This window comes from Cavia porcellus, unplaced genomic scaffold (genome assembly GCF_034190915.1).
Source record: "Cavia porcellus strain 051 isolate PalLab524CR breed Dunkin Hartley unplaced genomic scaffold, mCavPor4.1 scaffold_9, whole genome shotgun sequence".
Taxonomy (NCBI): Eukaryota; Metazoa; Chordata; class Mammalia; order Rodentia; family Caviidae; genus Cavia; species Cavia porcellus.
Window position 1 is genome coordinate 62,497,951 of NW_026947492.1, and position 21,183 is coordinate 62,519,133.

The 21,183-nt window shown below is 52.8% G+C and overlaps 1 protein-coding gene across 10 annotated transcripts in view; it reads left to right on the top strand.

Annotated features, from left to right (window-relative positions):
* The window catches only part of Pde2a (phosphodiesterase 2A), an 89,311-nt gene that overhangs the window by 55,429 nt on the left and 12,699 nt on the right, over positions 1 to 21,183 (top strand). For 8 of the 10 annotated variants that reach the window (XM_063256555.1, XM_003463408.5, XM_063256557.1 and 5 more), the window contains 4 exons: positions 5,620 to 5,709; positions 9,027 to 9,115; positions 15,691 to 15,800; positions 16,608 to 16,663. In XM_063256555.1, coding sequence (XP_063112625.1) covers positions 5,620 to 5,709; positions 9,027 to 9,115; positions 15,691 to 15,800; positions 16,608 to 16,663 — 345 coding nt within the window. The remainder of the gene's footprint in view (positions 1 to 5,619; positions 5,710 to 9,026; positions 9,116 to 15,690; positions 15,801 to 16,607; positions 16,664 to 21,183) is intronic. The other 2 variants (XM_063256552.1, XM_063256551.1) reach the window with 1 other exon arrangement.

Here is a 21,183-nt window from a genome sequence, read left to right on the forward strand (position 1 = left end):
ACACCTGTAGGCACAGTTAGTGCTTGAGAAAGTTGCTTCCTCTTCCCCAAAGCCTGACTGAAACAGGGCACTGACATCTGAATTAGTCCGACTCCAACCCGAGTCTCTGTCCTACCTCCCCTCCAGACTAGGTCTCCTAGGAATCACCAAGCCTCTTTCCCTTGTGCCCTTCTCCCTGGTCTGGCTCATCTGTATTGAGGGGAGGCCTGGGGGTGCAAGATGTTAGTGCACACAGCAGCTCTTCTCCGTGTATTTCAGGCACCAGTGTCTGCCAGAGGCGGCTCCTCGGGCAGGTGGCAGGCGTGGGCGGGCGGAGAAGGAGGAAGGGAGAGAGGAGGAGGAGCTGCCTAGTCCTGCTGCCTTGTCTTCTGCCTGGGTGCTGGGCAAGCTGGAAGGCTGTGAGGAGCTGCAAAGGAAGGCTGGGGTGCTGGGCTCTGGCTGGGGTCCAAAGCCCAGCCCAATGGGGCTTTGCTAGTCTGAGAGGGGGAGTTCTACCAATCTTTCTAGCTGTAAGTCTCATGCCTGGCACAGAGATGGACATGTTTTCCTTTGCTTTCTGAGTAAGGGTCTTACTCTTTGGGAAGATTAGAGAATGTGTCACTCCCAGAAGAGGAGACAGGAGTGGAATCTGGCTGAGACCCTGGTTTTCTCCATCATGACCACCTACCTGAGCTTCTCCATTGTGGGGCAAATGTTTTCTCCCCCAAGCTCTCAGAGGTTTTGAGGGGGAAGTGGGCAGGACAGACAAGAGTGGGTGTACACAAGAGAGAGATGGAGAGTGGGAGGACAACCCACTGGGAGGAAGAGCGAGGATGCGGAGGTGGCCAAACGGTTGTGACTCAAAGGCAAGACAGGAGGGCAGCGTGTGGCAGAGATGGAGTGGACTGATTCATGGAGAGAGGCAGAGCAATCTACTCAGAGAGACTAGGAGTGCCTAGCCCAGGCAGAAGGCTCCTAAAGGAACTTCCCTCACTCTGCAGAAGGGACCCCAAGCTCCAGACTGGGAGACCCCTTCCCCATCATGCAGAGTACCCAGCAAAAGCAGAGTTGGAGTGGAATGGAATAGACAGCTCCAGTAGTAAGTTTGTCTTGGGGGGTAAAGTACTTGGCTTTTTTTTTTTTATATCGAGGATTGAGCCTCAGGCCTTCACATTAAACTATATCTCAGCTCTTAAAAAATTTTTTTTGAGACAGATTCTCATTAAACTGCTAAGTTGCCCAGGCTGAGTTTGAACTTGTGCTCCTCCTGCCTGAGCCTCCCAGAGTTTTGGGATTATTGGCTTGTCCCATTTTGGCTGGCCTTGACTCTTGAGTTTGAGATTCTCTCTTTTTGCAGGCCAGCAAAAGGAGCACTCTGAGTTTTCATTCCAGAGTGAGAGGTTGTGGGGTCTAGGTGGCAGGCAGCAGAGAGAGCAATAGGACAGAATGTGGAGGTGAGAAAAGATTTGGAGTCTCGTGGAGATGACATGGGAGAGCCGTTTGTGACAATGATCTTGACTCTCAAGAAGGCCATCAATCCCTCTAAGGGTGGCTCCAAGTGTGAGTCAAGGTCTGTTTTCATAAACTTAGGCTTTAGGGAGTTAACAGTAATTCAGTTCAGACTCTCTGGTTTTTCCAAAATGAGTGCAGAAATGCTGATCTGGTCCCACTCATAGCCCCGGCCCTGGCTTTGGAGAAGCCCCGACTCAGAAGAGATTCCTCTTTCTTGGTACCAGGTCCTCAGAGAAAGACTTGGGTGTGGGAATGGTGCTGTCTATGGTGCTGTTGGTCCCACCACAGAGCAGCAGGGAGAACAGAAAGGCTCCATCCGTATCCAGTCCTTTACACACCCATCTAACTACCCATCAACCCACCATCTACCCTCCCATCTATTCACCCATCTTCCCACTTCTTCATCCATTGTCCATTCAAGCACTCACCTGCCCATCAGGCATCTACCACTCACCAGCCTCTATCCATCTGCCCACCCACCCCGTACCCATCCACCCACCCCTCATCAATGAATTAAATAAAAGCCATATAACTCTATGTAGCAGAACTAGAAAGACCCACTTTTACTAATGAGGAGACCAAGGCTCAGAAGAGGAAAGGGGATGTGTTTAAGGCCACACAGAGTTTCTGTCATCAATCTGGGACAGCACTGGAAGTCTCTGTTCTTTTCTCTACACCACAGATTCTCTCCTGGGGTCTGGGAAATTACTTGGTTGCTATGATGATGTTCACACTGATGTTTGTTCAAAATTCTCCGAGGGCAGGAAATGTGACCTCCTTCATCCCACTCTGAGCTCTGTGTGTGCACGTGCCTAAATGCTTGCTTGCCGTGTACTAGGTACACGGTGGCATTTCTCTGGGTGTGCACTTAGAAATGAGCAGAGGTGCACACATGGTGCTTTTACATTTGTGTCAAGGTGTAAACTCGTTTTTCTTTCTCTTTCTTTTATGGTTACTGAGGGTCTAACCCAAATTTGAGCCTGGCTCCCTATCTGTGCCTCCAATTCAGGAATCTCCCCCCTTCCTATTTGCAGCTGCTCCTCCCTGACTCTCTCCTCCTTCTCTGAGGCAGCCCCTGGGTCCTCTGAACTTATGACTTTGGACTTAGAGCTATTTCTTCCTCTGAGTTGATGCAGAGGAGGTGAGATTTCTTTGAGAACTGGGAAAGATTCATGGAACAGGTGGCATTTGAGCAAACTGTGAAGGCCCCTTTGGCTGTCAGGTCCTCAGCGGCCTTTCCTCGCAGCAGTTCCTGTACCCAACATCCCCTACTCTGGGGATGGGCTTGGAGGGGGATGGACAGGTGGGTGCCAGGCCGAGACCCTTGGACTTCATTGACCGTGTCTACATTTAGCTTACTCTGGTCAAGGATGTGAAGCCCCTCCTTGCTGCTACCCCAACTGCCTCCAAGTTTCTTCTCTTACTCCCCTACATCATCGTTATTTTGCCCTTGGCCTAAAAAGTCACAGAAAACTGATCAATCAGAACAAAGGCCAGACAGGCAACCACCAATTCCAGTAAAGGACAGTGAATAACATCTCCCAATCAATGCAAAGGGCAGGTTGAGGTGCCCACCAATCAGAAGAAAGGACAGACTGTTTTCTCTGAGCCCCTCTGGGGTGGGAGATGGGTGCTGAGCTGGAGCCAGACAGGGACTGGAGATTCAGAGATTTGAGTTCTGCATCTGTTCCGACAAACTGGCTGAACACAGTTCTGTCATTGTTTCTCTGAGCCTCAGTTTCTTCATCTGTCAAATGGGGATGCTGAGCTTTCTGAAACCTGTGGATTTGAAAAATTTCTCCCCCCATCAGGCTTATTCCATTGCCTCAGACCCTCTTCCCCAGCTTCCCTAGCATACACATGCCGGTGTCACTGAGGGCAGAGACTCTCAGGGGTCAGCTTGATGACCCCACCTCCAGGCAGCAATATGTCTACCCCAGCAGCATCACTGTAGAGGTAGGGGTGGGCCTGGAAGATTGTTTTGAGATTACCAGGACATCAGCTCCTACTTCTTTGATCATCAGCACTGACCTTGGAAGACCACAGTTATCTGTGTAGATGCTGTGCGAGCAGGTGTGGCTAGAGCCCTTGCCTGGGAATCGGGGTACGTGTGAGAATTGTGTGTGTGTGTGTGTGTGTGTGTGTGTGTGTGTGTGTGTGTAGGGGTTTGAATCGTGTTGGATGTCTGTGAGGATGTAGGTGTCTGGCTGGGTGTGTAAACTGTGAAGTGCAGTGCCTAAGGAACCTGGGACAAACCACTCAGTTTGGGAGACGTGTGGTTTGGGATCAGCAGCTTCTGATGTCTGAGGGCAGACATCTACCCACAAGCAAGATGTGTCTTCGCCATAGAGCGCTGCGAGGGAGCAAAGGGGATCTGGGGAAAGCTAGGGCTGGTGGGAATTTGGGGAGAAAGCCCTCTCTTTCCCTTCCTCCTGGGAACACTGGATTGAGTAGGTGTGGGGGTGGAGGACAAAACTATAGCCAAGAAGACCCCAAGATGGATTGTGAAGCTGAAGCCCGGATGCTATCAGGACTCCCTGCGGCAGTCTTTCTGATAAACGGGCTTCTGGCCCATTCCGTGCACCTTCTGGATGGAAAGCCCACTCCCTTGCTTTTTCCTGGTGGCCTCTGCCTTTGTAGCGTGGCTCTGCTGGGAAGAGTGTCCTTTATTCCACTGGAATGATGAAATCCTATTTCACTCCTTTGTAACCCTATGGGTCCCCGAGCTGTCCAGGCTACACCCTGTATATCTGGGTTTTTGACTTGGATAGCAGTAACACTGAGTCTGCTCTGCTGTAGGTTCAGCTGCCCTAGGTTATCCAGGCTTGGCCACATGCAAGACTTAGTTTCCAGTTCCCTCTTTCCATGGGTCACATCCTCTGGATGGGGCTCAGCTCCTCCTTCCCTGGGAAGTAATGAACTGAGGATGACTGAGCCGACTGACATAAGTAGAGGAACTGGCATCCTCCCTACTTGGCTTAATCGACCTTTGTTTATATGGCCCACAATTTTAGTATTTTTATTTTTATCAGTCACGCTTGTGCTATGGGCTTTTGCTCACATGTGTTGAATTTGTGGTCTACTAAGACTCTCAGCCTTCTGTCATTTTCACATGAACTTGAAGTCCCTATGTAGCTCGGGCTGGCCTCAAACTCGAAATCCTCTTGCCTCAGCCTCCTGAGTGCTGGCCTTGCAGGTGTGTGCTACTATGCCAGGCTCACTTTTCTTTCTGAACACAGATGCAGCTATCCCGCAGGGAAGACATCAGAAAGGACTTCCAAGGGCTTGGGAGAGAGCGTGGCTGAGTGGATGGTGTGAGTCACGATCTTGCCTTGGCCTTGGATCCCGTTTCATTACTTTTGTCTTTGATCCTTGCTGCTCTGGCTGAGTTAACAGAGCGAGAAGTAGGGACCTTTGTTGGATCTGTTCCGGCTCTCCAAGGACGAGGCCTGGTTCTGGGATGGGAAGACTGTGAGGCAGACTTCCCTTCTTCTGGCTGCTGGGGTGGCCCACCAAGGGCTTCAGGCTGCTCTGGTCCCTCGGCTATCACGAGAGACTGGGGAGAATGCAGGGCTCCAGCTGTAGCGAGCATTCAGCCAAGCACCCACTCTTTGCTGGGCACTCTCTAAGTCACCTTGAATTTTCATTTTTGAGAGCTTGGTTTCAGTTTGTCTTTATGTCAGTCCTTGAGGATGACAACCACATTGCTCCCCATGGACAGACAGAAGACTGCTACTCCAAAATGCAGCTAGCATTTGATTTTGGGTGGTGGGTTTTTGTTGTTGGCTCATTTTTGTTGGTTTGTTTTAACATGAAGGCTTGCGGTTTTCCTTCTTCCCCAGAGTCGTCCTTCACTAAAGGACAAGAGACCTGGTGTCTGCTCTGGCTTGACCTCTTAACTTGCTGTGAGACTTTGGCCCAGTCCCTGTCCCTTCTCTGAGCCTCAGTGTGACTGTGAGGTGAGAGGGGACTTGGCTTCCTATGGCCCTAATGCTGAAGTTCTGAGCATTCAAGTGTCAGGGAGCCTCAGGCTTGGTTGAAGCAGTGGCTTTGTGTGCACACCCTCCGAGCTACACAGCTGCCTGGCCTGCCCAGCCAAGCCCCTCACTGCCGTTTTCTCTTTTTCAGGATGCTTTGCTGACCCTGGGCTCCGTCATCGACTTTGTGGGCCTGCGACGGGCTGCCAAGGAGGCCCTCTCAGCCGTGCTTCCCAGAGTGGTAGGTGCCCATCCTCACCCTGCAAGTCCAGTTCTACACAGGGTCAAGGGGCGACAGAGGGTCCAGATCTGTGTCCTGACAGGGCTTGGGAGTTGGGGGCTGAGGCTGAACCTGAAGAATGAATTTGCATAGGAAGCCTGCAGTGTATGAGCCAGAAGGGTCTTAAAGGATAATGGAAAAACTGTCTCCAATAAAGGGAGGGATTCACCTAGGATAACAGGAAGTGGTGGAGTCAGGTGGGTTTTGGAGTATGTGCAGGAGAGTTTGAGGGTAGATATGAAGAATTTCTGAGATGCCAGGGCTTGGAAGTGTTAGAGGGCTCAGCCTGGAGACAGTGACCTTTAGCAGTCATTAAGCATCCGTTTGTCCCATCCCAATACTAGGAATGGGGTTGAAGGTGGGGGGGGGGCAGGTACAGGGTGGTAACCATGGTCATCTGGGTCAGGCCCCAATTGTCTAACTGAGGGATTTGTGTCCCTTTTTAGCTGGCCCAGGCCACTCTCCAACCTGGCTTCAGTGGCCACTGTTCATCCTTTAGGCAGAAAGGCAAATAAGCCAGCTTTAGAGGCCCAAAGCAGCAGGGTCTCTGTTGTGCTGGGCAGAGGAAACAGAGGGCTCTGGGTACCCCCAGGATGGGATATGATTCAACCCAACAGTAGGAAGTCTTCCTGCAGAAGGAGATGCCCATACTGAGTCTTAGTGGCCTTGAATGTCCTCTCCCTTACTCTAACCACCAGCCAAGGGCAGCCTGTGCTCCAGGATATGCAGCCAACTCAGGATGCGACCTTCCTGCTCCAACAGAGTTCATTGTCCCTGAATCTGCATGATGGATGAACCACCGGAGGCCCAGAGAGGGAGGGCACTTCCCCAAGGTTACACAGCATGAAGGGGACAAATGGGATTTGGCACCTAGGCACCCCCATTCCCTCTCCTCAGCTTTGTCTTCCCAAAGCCTCCTAGAAGTTCAGCGCTCGACTCGGGAGGAGGGCTAATGACTGAGCTTTATTGAGCGTGAAATTGGTAGGAAGTGGGTGGTATATTGGCACCTAAAAGATATTCTAGAGAGGGTTGGAACCAAGGCAACATCTGGCACATCTGGAGAGGGAAGACAGGGGAAGCTGGCAAGGCAGTGTCCCGGGGCTGCCCTGAGCTCCTTAAGGCTGCCCTGGGACCAGGAAGGAGGAGGCTGGTCCCAGGCTTGGTGCCCTGTGCTGCGTGGACATCCTGCACGGGATTAACCAGCCCCAGTGCTGAGTGACAAGCCAAGCCAGTTGGATCCTGGGATGGTGGAAATGGCACCCTGACCTACCCAAGAGATCTAAAATGAGCGAGGGATGCCCTGATTTGAGGGAGTCCTGGCCTGATTGTGGGATAGGTGGCTGGGATCCCAGGGAGCTGAGGGAGCTGAGGTCACTGTGCCCAGGGAATGAGGAGCTGGGAAGGGGCCCCTCACCCCAGGAGGGAGGAGAGCTGCCAGCACCTGGCTTCCTCATCAGCACCCATTGTGCAGCCAGCCCCACATGCAGATGTGCTGATGTGTCTGAGATGGTTCCCTCCCTCTCTCCCATAAACTCAGCTAATTTTAACCTAGAGGGCTGAAAGTGAGGGGGTGAGAGACGCGGGCATCCGGAAGTGAAATGGAAATCTGTCCCCCTCCACCCCCTAGGCACTCTGCCAAGACTGTCTTTGTGGCCCTGGGCAGCTCTGAACCTACTTGCCCCAAATATTCCTGGCTCTCGGGTGCTAAATGCCATGACAAGAAAGAGGGTAGATATGATGGGTATGGTGGGGGACTGGCCTCTCTCCCCCAAATGCTTTATCCCTGAATGGCTACCTAGGCCTTCATTCCAGAAGCATGAGGAGATACCAGGCTTTGTTAGGAGCTCCTGCTTACCCTTTTTGGGCCTGTCATTCCCACCCCTGCCACCACGAACTGGCTCAGAATCTCTGGACATGGTGCTGGGGACTGGGGGTGAAGAGCCGAGGGCGAGGGGAGTGGTGGCCGGACTGTGGCCCCTCAGTAACAGGCACTGTTTTTGCTAAGAAAGACCACACGTGCTGAGGCTGGGCTGTCAGCACCCAGTGCCATGCTGCCTCCCCCAGGCCCTTCCTCCCTGAGGCCCTCAGAGGAGAGAGGAGCGGAGGCGAGGCGAGGCTAGTAAGAGAGGAGAGGAGGCAAGAGGAGAGGAGGGGAGGGGAGAGGAGGGGAGGGGAGGAGAGGGGAGGGGACGGGAGGGGAGAAGAGAGGAAAGGGGGAGGGTAGGGGAGGGGAAGGAAGAGGAGAAGGAAGGGGAGAGAAGGGGAGAGAAGGGGAGAGAAGGGACCCCTCTCACCTCCTGGGAAGAAAATAGTAGAACTATGTGGCCAGGCTGTGCAGAAGTCGAGATCCCTAAGGGTTGGAGGAAATGTGGTTTTTTGTCTATGGGTAAGAGAGGGAAATTGCTTCTGCCAGATATGTCTTGCAGTTGAGGCCCTGGACAGCTCTGGATCTTAGGGAGGAAGGATGGTAGAGCTGAAGGTTTGACAAGCTTTGAGTAAGAGCTTTGATCTCACTCTAGGGAGTGATCCTTCCAAAATACAAATTGGCCCATGTCTGGCTGGCTGGCTGCCCCTCCCCAGCTCTGTTTCTAAGGCCCTTTGGACTCATCCTCCCTCAGGCCTAGCCAGCCGCTCATGGCTCTTCTCACTGTCAGTCCCTAAATACCTTGAGCTCTTTCCACCTAGGAATTCCTGGATGTGGGCTACTTAGCCTCAGAGCCAATTCTTGGATCCATCCACTCCCCAGTGAGTCTAATTCCCACTGAAGTATGGCTTAGTTGTCACTTCCTCCAGGAAGCCCTCCAGGACCCCTCAGAGGATGGGCATAGTGCTTTCTTTGCACTCCTCTCCTGGCCCTAATCATGGTCACCAGTATGCGTCCCCACAGGTAGGAAGAGGCCTCCTGGACCACTCTTAGCCGCATCCTTGGTGTGGCCCAGAGTAGTTGCTCAGACACTGCTGAATGCTGGAGGCTGGAGTCAGGCAGGGGAATTTCCCCCAGTGGAGTGATTTGCCTGCGCCTAAGGCCTTTAAGCTTTACCCCCCAGTATCTTGGATTTGGGGTGACTGGTAAGAATAGTTGGCAGGTTCATGGGTCACCACCTACTAGAACCCCTTGCAAGCAGCGCAGGTGGGTGCCCAGTTTGTGAGCTTTAAAATGCCAACAGGCACCAGAGCTCAGCACCTGAGAGTCTGTGGCTGCCTCTAGACCCTTGTGTGCAGGCTGGGAAGGTGGAGGCCTCTGCTGAAGGCCTCACGGGGAGTCCCTTTTGTCCTAGGAGATGGTCTACACCTACCTGATGGATGGGGAGTCCCGGCTGATGTGTGAGGATCCTCACCATGAGCTGCCACAGGAGGGGAAAGTCCGGTAAGCCGTTCTCTGCACCCCACTGCCCAGGTGCACAGCCAGGGTTCTCAGGGCTGTGGCACCTTCCAGGATCATCTGGTCTAAACTTGTCCTCCCAATCTTGACCCCAGTGTCTCTGCCTAAGTACTTTCTTGGCCAGGCTACTGACCTCAGCATAAGAAGGGAGATGCAACATCACTCCTTGTGCACAAGAGAAAATACCAACTGGTAGGTTTTCTCCTCAAAGAGTCTGAAATTTCTGTGGCTGCTGAGTGGAGTCTCAAAAGGCTACTGTCAAATTCCAGCAAGGTGTGACAGTCGGCTGTGAGGCTGGACTTGGGACCACAGAATGTAGGACCCGCAGGAGTGCATGGTGTGAGCCCTCTGAATCTGAGAGCAGGGAGACCAGAGGCAGCATCTTGTTGAGGGGTCTGGAGGCCTGCTGCCTGGGTTCCATTCCAGGATCCCCGTTTACTAGCTGTGTAAATTTGGACAGATTACAAAACCTTGCCCCATTTTTCTTTCATGATTGTGGTAATGGTGATTTTATGGAGGATTAAGTACAGTTAATATATGTAAAGTATCTGAAACAGTCTGATCTCTGTAATCCCAGATACTCAGAAAGCTGAAGTAGAAAGATTCCAAGTTTTAAACCAACCTGGGCAATTTAGCAAGAGCCTATCAAAAGACAAAAATAAAAAGGACTGAGAGTGTAGTTCAGTGGTTAAGGTGCTTGCCTACTATGCACAAGGCCCTGGGCTCAAATTCCCAGTACCAGGGAAAAGAAAAGAAAACAAACAAATTCCAACCAGATCCCTAGAGCGCCCTTTGGCATTATTATGACAGCGTGTCAGAATGAGAGACTCTAAGATCAAGGGCTCAGAATCCTGGGCCCCTGATACCACTGAGCCCACTGAATTCAGCCTTCCCATTTTTCAGATGGGCCAATTGTGAGATGTTCAAGGCCGCATACCAAGCAGGAGGCAGAACCAGGTCTGATGTCCCAGACCTGGGACAGCAGGTCTTCTGGTTCCTGGATGTGCAAGGGACAGTGATAAGTGGGCCCTGTCAATGAGAAAGCATCAAAGGGCAAGAGAGCAAGGCAGAGAGGAGGCCAGCTCGGGTAATCAGCCATTGTTTTCCAAAACCTGAACAAAGGGCCATCGTGGGGCCCCTGAGCAATGGGCTGGGAGCTGAGGACAAAGTGGGATGTTTCCAGGAGAAAGCTCTCTGTGTCCTGGGAGGACAGGACACGACTTATCCAGGCATTCCTGAGGTTGGCCAGCCAGTCACCGTTCACAGAGCCATGGAAATAATTCCATCTGGAGATGCGGGTCTAATGGTCCTGAATCTGCCACACCGGGCGCCTAGAACCCTGAGTTCTGGGAGGAGTTCTTTCCCGTGTCCTCTCATGGAAGTAGCTGATTCCTCTCCAACAGCTCAGAGCCTGCCTCCTCACCTCCTTTCCTACCACTGAGTCCCCGAGGGAGTGGGGTTCGCTTCTCCTGGTGCCTTCTCCCCCTCAAGGACTGTATGAACAAAGCCAGATCCTCCCTTCTGGTTCCTGTGTTCCTTTACATAGGACAATGGAAGGGCTTTAGAATGTTCAGGAAGAAAATGCTGTAATGTCTCCTTTTCTCCTTGGAGCGGCCAGCCCCTCTCATCTTTATTATTTTATCAACTTTATTACCAGCTCAGCTCTGCCAGGAATGCCTTGCTGTGAGGGATGCCGCAAATGGACTCCGGGGGCAGGAGGAAGCATCCTTGCTTGGGCCCTCTGGCCTGCCAGTGCCCCTCAGGCTGTCTACTGCCCTAGAGTTAGCGCAGGTATCTTTGAGGGGATTCAAGTCCTCTCCGTCTGCAGTCCCTCCTGCACCCTCCCTACAACCACTTCAGACCCAGCGGCTCCTCTGAACAAAGAAAAAGAAAGCAATCAAAAGTGAATGTGAAAGTGCCATTAGCCCAAATCTCAGAGGACATGGAGGTGAAGGCCTGCTGGGCAGAGGTTCTAGGACGCTGGGGCAGGCCAGTAAGGAAGAAAGGAAAAAGTGGGATCAGGACAGGGACCCCCAGGACTGGGGGTGAAGTTTCAGGCCCAACACTCTCTCTGGAATCTCTTTCCACCCCTGTGTGGGGCACCTGGGGGCTGCCGGTGAGCTTGCTTCTATCCTGAAGGCTGTAAGGTCCCAAAGCTGGCTGGGCCCTGCTCTTGGGCACTCCCAGGAGGGGCCTGAGACCTAGATATGTGGAGGAGGAAAAAGCACTGTAATAGGAGTCAGGCAGGTCTGCATTCTAGCCCAGTCCCTCCCTGCCTCACTGTAGCCCACCCAAAGGGCCTACGGTCTTACTGACGTAACAGGTGCCCAGTGCCTCCCTAGCTGCTGACTGCTAGCTGCCTCCACCCAGGAATTAACCTTGGGTACTAAGAAAATTACTCTTCTTCTGGACTCAGTTGCTTTTTTGTGAAGTTGGTGAGTTTGGGCACAGGTTTCTTTTGGTGATGCTCTATGGCCTTGGTCCTATCAGGGGGTGAAGCACCCACCAGTAGGCTGAAGAGAGGGCAGAGAAAAGGGGGATTCTGCAGGAGACCCTGGAGCACTGGCAGGGCTGGAAGCCACAGCAAGTGTGACTTCGATGATGGATCATAGAGTCAGATAAGGACCAAAGGAAGGGACAGAGAACAGGCTAAGAATGGCATTTGGAAGGAGAGTACAGATGGGTCTAGGTGGGGGTGAGTTTCCTTCCCTACCTGCCTGCCCTGCACCGCCCAGTGGACTCTCCCTTGCCTGTTTCATCTGCTGAGAGGTTGGCTCTTCCGCCTTCTGGAGCTGCTCCTGCTATTTGCTCTCTGTAGAATCTTCTCCAGCCTCACCTCAATCTCAGCCAATCCCACTGCCCTCATCCTTCATGATGCCACCAGAGGCCACTTCCAAAAGCCTGCTCCACAGTTCCTGGCCTGAAGGGGAGCCAGTCTTGAGAAAAGGCATCTGGCCCTAGTAGGCTCCTCAGGGATGGATCTGCCCGAGAAGAGTCCTGGGCTTTGGGAGTGGGGAGACTGTGACCCCATGACAACTGCCTGCTTATCTCTCTCTGTGAAATGATAAGGTGGATATTCTGATGTCAGAGCCTAGTTCTGCTTTATAAAGGGTGCAAGGGGATCTCTGGGCTGGAGAAGAGAAAATCTAAGAAGGCTTCACCTGCCTCTTCTTGGTGCCCCCACCACTACCTGATCTCCTGTCCTATTTCAGTCCCTAACCTGCTGTCTTGCTCTTCTTATTGTGTCTCCTGCCATCCTAAAGCCTCTGATTCCCTGATGCTAGCACAAGAAGGTTTGCCGGGGCCCTGCTCTACCAGTCCAGACTGGTGTCTGTGTCCCCTGCTGTCTGGGCTCCTTGGGCCCAGCCTTGAGAAGTTCCTTTCCCAGGCCTGACCTGATCTCCTCTCTCTGCAGAATCTGTCTGGACACTGTGGTTTGTCTTGGAGGACACAGGAATTTTTTTGTTTTCATCTCCAGATTCTCGTATTCTGGGGGGAAGAGAAGGGGAATAAAAAGTCCAATCCTTGGTCTGGATCACAATTTGTCTTCAAGAGTGAGAAGAAAAGTCAGAGAGAGGCTGAGACTTGGGGAGGTTGCTCAGTGAGAGGCTGGGAGATTAGTGAGGAGGCAAAGGCTCAGGGAGGTGGTGGGGGACCAGTGGGGGTCAGGATAAGTGAGGAGGATGGTGTCAGTCATGACATGGAGGCCAGGGAGAAACAGGCCTTATTAGTGGCTTGGACACTCAGGCTGGGACTCAGTGGGCCGTGAAGCTCTGTGAGGGCGCTGCTAGGGGTTAGGCTTAAGGAGAAGGGGGCTCATCAGACATGAGGATCAGAGAGAGATGCAGAGGTTTGGAGAAGTGGGGACCTGGGCACTCAGCTCTTTCCAGGCTGTTGAACTGACCAACCGTGTGCCTTTTCCTCAATTATTTTTCCACTAAACAAAAGTTGTTAATGGGATGGAGCTCATAAAAATCCACACCTGTTCCTCCTCTACTGTGCCCATCTGTCTTTATCTGCAGTCGGGCAGACTATGACCACCCTGGCACCCAGGGCTGAATCATTGGCCTTCAGCCTGGACAGCTGGCCCTGGGTGTGGATTATTCCCCCTTCCTCAGCCCCTGCAGCCATGACGTAGAAGGTGGGGCGTGGTGGGGGTGGAAAGGAGGACGGGAGGGAGGAGCTGGCGCGGAGGCAGGGAGGGGCTTTGCAGCAAGAGGCGAGCCATGGTGTCTCTGATCTCTTGTGGTGGGGAGACCCTGCACTGCACCCCTTCCTCCTTGTAGTCTGTGGGAGTCTGTGAAGCTTTCAGGAGGTCAGCTATTCTGAGAGGGGAGCAGCTGAGGAAAGGGGCTCATACTGGGGATGGAGTGAGGTGACATGGCCTGGCACAGTCTGTTCTTCCTCCTTTTGCTGGAGTCCTTATCTCTTGACTCAAGTGTCTGTATATCAGACTCCGCATGACACTGGGCTCCCTGAGTCAGGCCCTGATCCAACTCCTCTTCAGCTCTGCTCTCAGTACCAAACCTGACCCAGAAGGACCCTGTGGGATGAAGGACTTTATGTAGAATACATTCATGCCCTTATGATAATTTCGCTTTGTTTGGTTTGTTGAGACAGAGGCATACTATGTCCAGGCTGGCCTCCACCTCACAATTCTCCTGGCTCGGCCTCCTGAGCGCTGGGATTATAGGCATGCACCACTACACCCCTCTTCCCATGAAGTTTTTAGCTTAGAAAATGTCTTCTTACTGATGTGTGGGTTTAACAGATCAGGTGGAGGTTACCTGGTGGGAGAGAGCTATGGCAAGGCTCAAGGGAGCAGTGTCTCTATTTAACTGAGGCAGTGGCTTAGGCATAGAGAGCAGTGGACAAATGTGAGAAGTGATTCACCAACTGGCTGGGGAAGGTAAGGAACAGGGAGGGAGCTAGGACAGTTTTCCAGCAAGCTCTGAAACACCCAGAGGAGGATTCGCTGCTTTGACAGGGGAAGGGGATGGAGATGGTAGGTTCAGACTGAGGTGCCTGTAGGGCACCTCAGGGACACGCAGGAGAGGCCTTTGGGGACTGAAGTCTGGGACTCATGAGTGACGGCTGGAGAAATCACAAGCCCTGAGAGCAGAGAAGTGAAATTTGTACAGAATAGAAGAGAGACTGAAGACAGAGCTGTTTATCCAGGTGCAGTGGGAGGAGGCCAAGGCATCTCAGCTCTAAGGGTAGGAAGGGGAACTGCCAGGGGTCCCCAGAGGCGGCTGTAGTTGCTGGGAACCATCACCTCCTGGTGGTTTCTAGCTAACCAGGTAACCAGGTAACCATATAACCTGAGGCCAAGTAGCTGGATGGGGTTTGGCTGACAGTCATTCCTGCCTCCTTGAAGCCCTGCCTTCACCAGTTTATTTAGTCATCAGGCTCAAATTGTCTACCTGTGTGATCTGTGTGACCTTGAAGAAGAAGATGCTTAACAGCATCTGCTCAGTCCTCCAGTGCTTGTGACTTTTTGATCTAATGACCTGCAGGCCACCCCTCTTTTCCTTACCTGACCTGCGCTGAATTCTGTTAGTAACTCCACGCGCATATACCAGAGTGCCAGCCCCTTAAGCTTCTCTCCTGTTCAGGTCAGACAGTTGCTATAAACACAATTAAGTGGAGGCGGCACGAGAGATGAGGCACCCAAGACAATTAATCATCAAGGAGTGACATTTGGTGAAGAATTAAGTACTTAATCAAGCAGGAAGAGCCAGAGACCTGGGGGAAGGGTGGTACGTGTGGTAGGGCAAAGATAAAGTCATTATTCCCACAACCAGCCTCTCTTGCCTCGGTGCCCACTCTATGCCAGTCCGCTGCTCCAGACTCACACCCCAGGGGCTTTTGGAATGGTTCAGGCATAGTGGTTATGCCTTACTCTGGTGCCAACTGCCTGGGTTCAAAGCCTGGCATTGACTGGCCATGTGACCTTGCCCAGTTTACCTGACCTCTTTGTGTTTTAGTTACCCTACTTGAAAATAGGGGCAATGACAATTTCTAGCCCATAGACTTATTAGGAATGCTGAGTCAATCTGTGTAAGTTGCTTAGACCATACATGGTACAGAAGAAAAGCCCGAGAACATTAGCTATGGGGATTACCCCTGGAGTCTCCCTCTGGCCAATACTTGCTCTATAGTTGTTTTCTGAGGATGGCGATGGGCGGGTTCTACTCTCCCCATCCTTGTTCTCCCTGGAAGCTCAGGAAGGTGAGATCACTTGCCAAGATCAAGCAGTAGAACAGGCAGGACTTGGCTGCTGCAACCTAACTCTGAACCTTGCGGTGCTTTCTGGTCTCTCCCTGCTGCCTTGGGCTCTGCACTGAGCACACACACATCTTTCCCACATCCACCAGCAGGAGGCGCCAGAAGCCAGGCTGTGGCTGTCTGCCCCTCCACTGCGGGTTTTTGTCCACCATGGGCCAGATCAGCTTGTCCAGATCCTCACATGTGTAGGGTCCAGTTCCCTGTGTGTCCCCAGACTGGCGTCCTCCCTCTTTGATCCAGGAACTGAGAGGTGGGATATGTCTTCTTTTTAGAGAGGCTGTGATCTCCGGGAAGCGGCTGAGCTGCAATGGGCTGGGCCCCTCAGACCTACTGGGGAAGCCCTTGGCCAGGATGGCTGCTCCGTTGGCTCCTGACACCCAAGGTAAGAGCTGAGAGCTGGGCCGGGGCAGGGAGGGTTATGGATCTGCTCCCAGGCCATGTCTGTCATCTACTCATCCTCTTCTTTCTCTTGCTCTGTTTCCAGCAATCCTTCTATCTAATTCCCTTAGTGTTATGCTACTAATCTCCTTGAGCCTCAATTACTTGACTATAAAATGGGACAACAGTTCCAACCTCGAGGGGCATTTCATGAGCAAATATGATGATGCATGTGAAGAGCCTGGCACCTACTAGGGCTCAGTGGCCAAGGGTTGTGGCTATCCTGTGCTTGTGCCTGTTGCCAGATGGGGCTGTAGTTGTTGTCGTGTTCTCTGTCACTGTCCCTATTTCTCTTTTCCTCTCCATGCCCCTGTCCGCCATGTTTCTTCTGCCTCATGTCTCAGTCTCTCTAGGTCTCTGTCCTCTGTCTCGATGTGGAAAGTGCACAAGACTGGGAGTCAGGAGACCTGACTTGCTGTGTGACCTTGGGCAAGTCACTTCCCCTTTCTGGACCTCAGTTTCCCAATCTGTAAAACAGGGGTGCTCAGCCTTGTCTCCCTTCCTCCCAGGGTTGCTGGGAGGATCATAAGAAAGCTGTCAAGTGAGGGGTTTCCTTCTACATAGGGGTCACAGTTGAGGATTTTTTTGCCGCTGGCTCAGTACCCCTCTGTCTGTCTTACTGGGTTTCTGGGTCTCTCTGTGTCTTGTCCTGGCCTTTGTCTGCATCTTTGTCTCCCTCCTGGGGTCCCTGCTCAGTAGCCCTGAGCCTCACTGGCCCTGTAGGACCACCTCATTGCCCTCTCCTCCTCAGTGCTGGTCATACCTCTGGCGGACAAGGAGGCAGGGACCGTGGCTGCTGTCATCTTGGTAAGAGCCCGCTCTGGCAGTTGGGTCAGACGGTGGGATGGGCAAGGGAGTTGTGAGTGGAGCCTGTCCGGTGTGTGTGTGTGTGACAGAGAGAGAGAGAGAGAGAGAGAGACAGAGAGAGAGAGATGACAGCAGCAAACTGGGACGGAGTAAGGGGAAATGGGGGAAGGAGAAGAGTTTGGTTATTTCCCACACCCCCAGTACTGGGCCCCACCTTGAGTGGGCAGGAGGAAGCTTCCCAGGAATCAGCAGCTTTCTGAGAGAAGCGCTTGTCCCATCGGGACTCCCTGTCCCACAGAGCTGCAGAAGCCCAGCCCTTGGCACATCCAGACTGGTGTTTCCTCTTGGGCCCAAGAGAGCACACAGTGAAGTGGGACTGACTGAGTGACACTGGTTGGAGACGGGTAGAGGCTGTGGGAAAACCAGCCAGTGACTGATTTAGGGTGCCTGGAGCTGGGACGCTTGAGGCAAGGTGGCCCCCAGAGAGGCAGTTCCTGAGAAGCATGGAGCCCAGCCAGAGCCAGCTGAGGTTGGGCAGAAGCCAGTCAGCTAGGGCTGCTCCTGGAGTGTGCCATGGAGGGGGAGGAGAAGGGCCCCTGTGGAAAAGGGGGGATGTACTTCAGGGTGGAGGTAGCCCAGGAGTCCAGCCAGGGCTCCTACCACCCTTTGCTGTCCCTCCAAGATGTTCTGCTCTGTCACTCAGGTGGTGGCTGGGGATGTGACAGGGTGGTGGTGGAGCTTTTCCAGTCAAGATTCTGCAGCTCCTCCAGTCTCTGCTCCTGCATGAAGATGGGGAATTCAACATCTTTGTCTCTCCCAGTTAGGGAATGGTTAGCACCCCAAGTCTCCATTAATGGGGGTCGTGCTTCAGCTGAGGTGGCTGCCACCCTGGGCAGATGAATAAGCTTGTCTGGGTGTGTCTCATGATCCTCCTGAGCTCATTAAACTGGAATTAAAGGGTTCCAAGGCGCCTGACCTTTCCCAGGCTGCTGCAGGGGAGGGTGGCAGCTGCCAGGGGAGGGAAGGGGGGTGCTCAGCTGGCTCTCCATGCCCCATCTGCCCAACTGAGGGAGCTCCTCTTTGGCTTCTTGCAAGCTGCTTCCCCACCCGCTTCTGTTTCTGCAAGGAGGAGCTCTCCAGTTGGCAGGGGAGCTCAATGGGTAGCTCCTCTCTTCTTTGGGCATCTGTCCCAGAGCTGGAAGAGGACCAGGCCTAGAGGAAAGGGTCTGGGGTACCTGACTGCTGAGAAGCACTTCCTCCTGTTGAGGCTGTGAGAACTGGGGCAGACTGGAGGCAACCCCAGCAAGAGAAAGCCTTTTGGAAGGTTGTTCGTCTGGGGCAGCAGAACGGTCTCTGTGTCCGATGGTCAGCTTGGTTTCTGGTGGACCAGGAGTCTAGGCTTCAACACACAGGGAGGAGAGGTGCATTAGGTCAGGAGGATGGTTAGATCTGACCACTTTAAATTTATCTCACCAGCAGAACCCTTCGCTGGGTTCTCCGGGCTAAGTTCTGGGGCAAACTGTCTGCCTTCTAGGAGGAAAAGCTGTTTGAGGAAAAGGCAAGCATGCTCTGGGGCTCCCACTGTCCAAATGACATAAATGATGCTAACAGGTGCTCTGATAGCAGAGGTTGGAGCAGCAAGAGGCTCGTCACAGTGGAGGGAGCATTAGAGTGGGGCTTTACAGCATGGTAGGAGGTTGACAGGCAGAGAAGGAAACACCATGAGCAAAGGCAGGGATAGAGGGAGTGGTGTGCTGGGGGAGAGTGTGTCCTGGTGAGGTGGAAGTGTGGAGTGCATGGGGTTGAGGAAGATGCTGCCTAGGATTCTGACTGCCAAAAGTTTTCAGCAACCATCCCTTTACCTCCTCAAATACCCTGGACAAGAGGAGCTCTTGTGTGTAGATTATTCACCATCTGCTGCTCCCCAAGCTGTTATCTCTCACTCAGGTAGAAATGTACTTTTCCAGGATTCCCTTCTTCCCAAGTGACACCTGAGAGATGCTCAGGCCACAGTGGCCCCCATCCTCCCAGAGGCTTCCCAAGCAGCCCCAGAGCTCCCCACTGCTACCAGATTCTGAGGGTGCAGAGGATGCAGGGAGTAGACGGATTGCCACAGGGCAGATCTTTGGGAGTCATCCACTCCTTCTTGAAGCCCCATTCTTCTCTCTGGATCTCTGCTCTTGTTATTCATCAATCCATCCATCCATTCACCTATGCACCCACCTATTCAGTAGCTGAAGAACTATTTGAATACCTACTAAATGCCAGTATTTTGTCCTGAGATCTGGGGACACAGAGATGATTGAAACAGACCAGACAGGCCCTGCTTGCATAAGCCATACAGTCAGGAGGGCAAGAAACAAGTAAACAAAATAGGGTTTCAAGTGAAAATGTGATGGCAAGTGCTAGCAAGGAAAACAGGGAGCTCTGCAAGTATACTGGGGGCTGAGGAAGCCATAGTCAGCCTGGTGCTCTCTGAGGACGATGCCACCCAGGTGCAGGGCTGGGTAGTGGAGTTCTGCGCCTTTGCAGCTTGCAGTCAAGGCGTCTTGATTGCAGAGTCTTTGTGTAGAAAGTCTGGCTCTGTGCTTCAGTGCTGGAATAATAAGTCCCTTTGAGGAGTGGGTGTTCCTTTGTCTCTGGCACTGGATGCTTGATTGGGACCCACTCTTCCCCCCAGCTGTGCCTACCATACCAGCTCCTTGCACATGGATGGGTGTTCATACCATTCGCTATTTTGAACTTTGGGAGGATGAGGGACTGGCGGCTGCGCTGGGTTTTTACCTTTCTCTGCAGTCCCAAGGTGCACTGCTGAGTGCCCTGGCTCCAGACACCCACCCTGATGAGCAAGAGCAGGTGCAAGTATGTGCTCCTGTTGGTGAACCGAAGCCTATGTGTGATGCTGGATTAACTGAGTGTGTCTGCGGATCCAGGCGTGGACTTGGATGGCTAAGTGTGCACATGTGGATGGTGTACACGGAGAGTGGATGCCTTTGTGTCTGTGGCTGCACTGTATTTGCCTGTGTGTGTCCCTCCTAGAAGAGTGAGTATACGTGTGTGTATAGGGCCCCTGAGGTTCTTTATAAGAATATATGGCAACTGAGTAACCCAGAGTTGTGTGCTCGGGTAGGAGAACTTGGCGATTCCACCCTTTCGCTCAGCCTTCTCAGTCTCCTGGCTTCACACTTTCTCCTTTTCCTGAAAAATTAGTTCAGGTGGAAAGAACAAGAAGGATGCCTTCCTCTGCATACTAATAATAAAATACCAACTTTTTTATGTAAACCATATGCAAATGAACGCTGGCCTCAGTTTATGTCAACCTCCCGTCCCTTGGGCATCACTGAGATAGCCTCATACAGAGATTAAGCTTCAGTGCCCGCCGTGGCTACCTGGGGCTCTTCCAGGTCTTCCTTCAGTCCTGCTTCTCTAATTCAACCTCTACTCCACAGACTATGGGACCCAGATACTAAATTCTGTCAGGGCTCCCCAGTACTCTCAGGCTAAAGCTTAATCCTTTCACCTGGCACTCAAGGCCTTTTCCTGGTTGGCACTCTGAACTCTGCCCCTGCCTATGTCCTCATCTTTCCACATACGTACCACCCAGCACCACCACACCACCAGGACAGCTCCTGCCTGGAGGGTCCCCTTTTGGCTCTGCTTGTCCTGTTCATGAGGGCGCTGCCCAGATGCTTCCCTGCTTGGCTCCATGGCCCAGCCATCTGTCCTCTCCTTCCTCAGGTATGAGGTTCTGTATCTCCCCAGGTGGCATCCCCTTACTCATCCCCACTGTGCCCCCCAACTGCTGCACCGCACCCACCAGGAACTTCCTGGGAAACTACTTGCCTCCTCTCTTATCTTCTCCTGGCAGGAGACCCAGAACAGAAGCAGGCAGGGGTTGCTAATGCCCCCTGAGGGGCAAGATGAAGGAGGGACCCCCAGTACAGGCCCTGCAGGAAGCCTTGCAGATGGTGAGCAGCTCAAGTAGGTGAGGAAGCTGGTGCCGCAGGTGGGAAGCCTTCCTGGCAGGGCCTTCCGTGGGGCCCTAGACTGCTATCCCTTCCTCCTCTCATTTTCCTCATCAAGCACCCAGCCACGGTGCAGAAAGAGACTTCACAGAGCATGAAAGCTGGCTGAGCCCTAATGACTGGAGAGGGACAAGATGATGGGGTGGTGATGGTGAGAGCAGATCTGCAAAGGAAAGGAGAGGTAGTAGGGGGAGCTATCCTGACTTGACTTACTGCTGTGCGACCTTGGGCAAATCCCTCAACCTATTTGGGATTTGGCTCATCTGCCATGTGGAAGCCTGCATCACACAGTGGTGAAAATCACATGTAAGGCAGAGCATCCCATCCATCCATCCATCCATCCATCCATCCATCCATCCTTTCATCCACTCATGCTCTCCATGTCCTGTCAGATATATCTTTTTGGACTCTTTTCTTATTCCAGATAGAGGGGCAGCCCAAACTCTAATTCAGAGAGGACAGAACTGGGAGGTTGAAGTTAATGCCACCAAATCT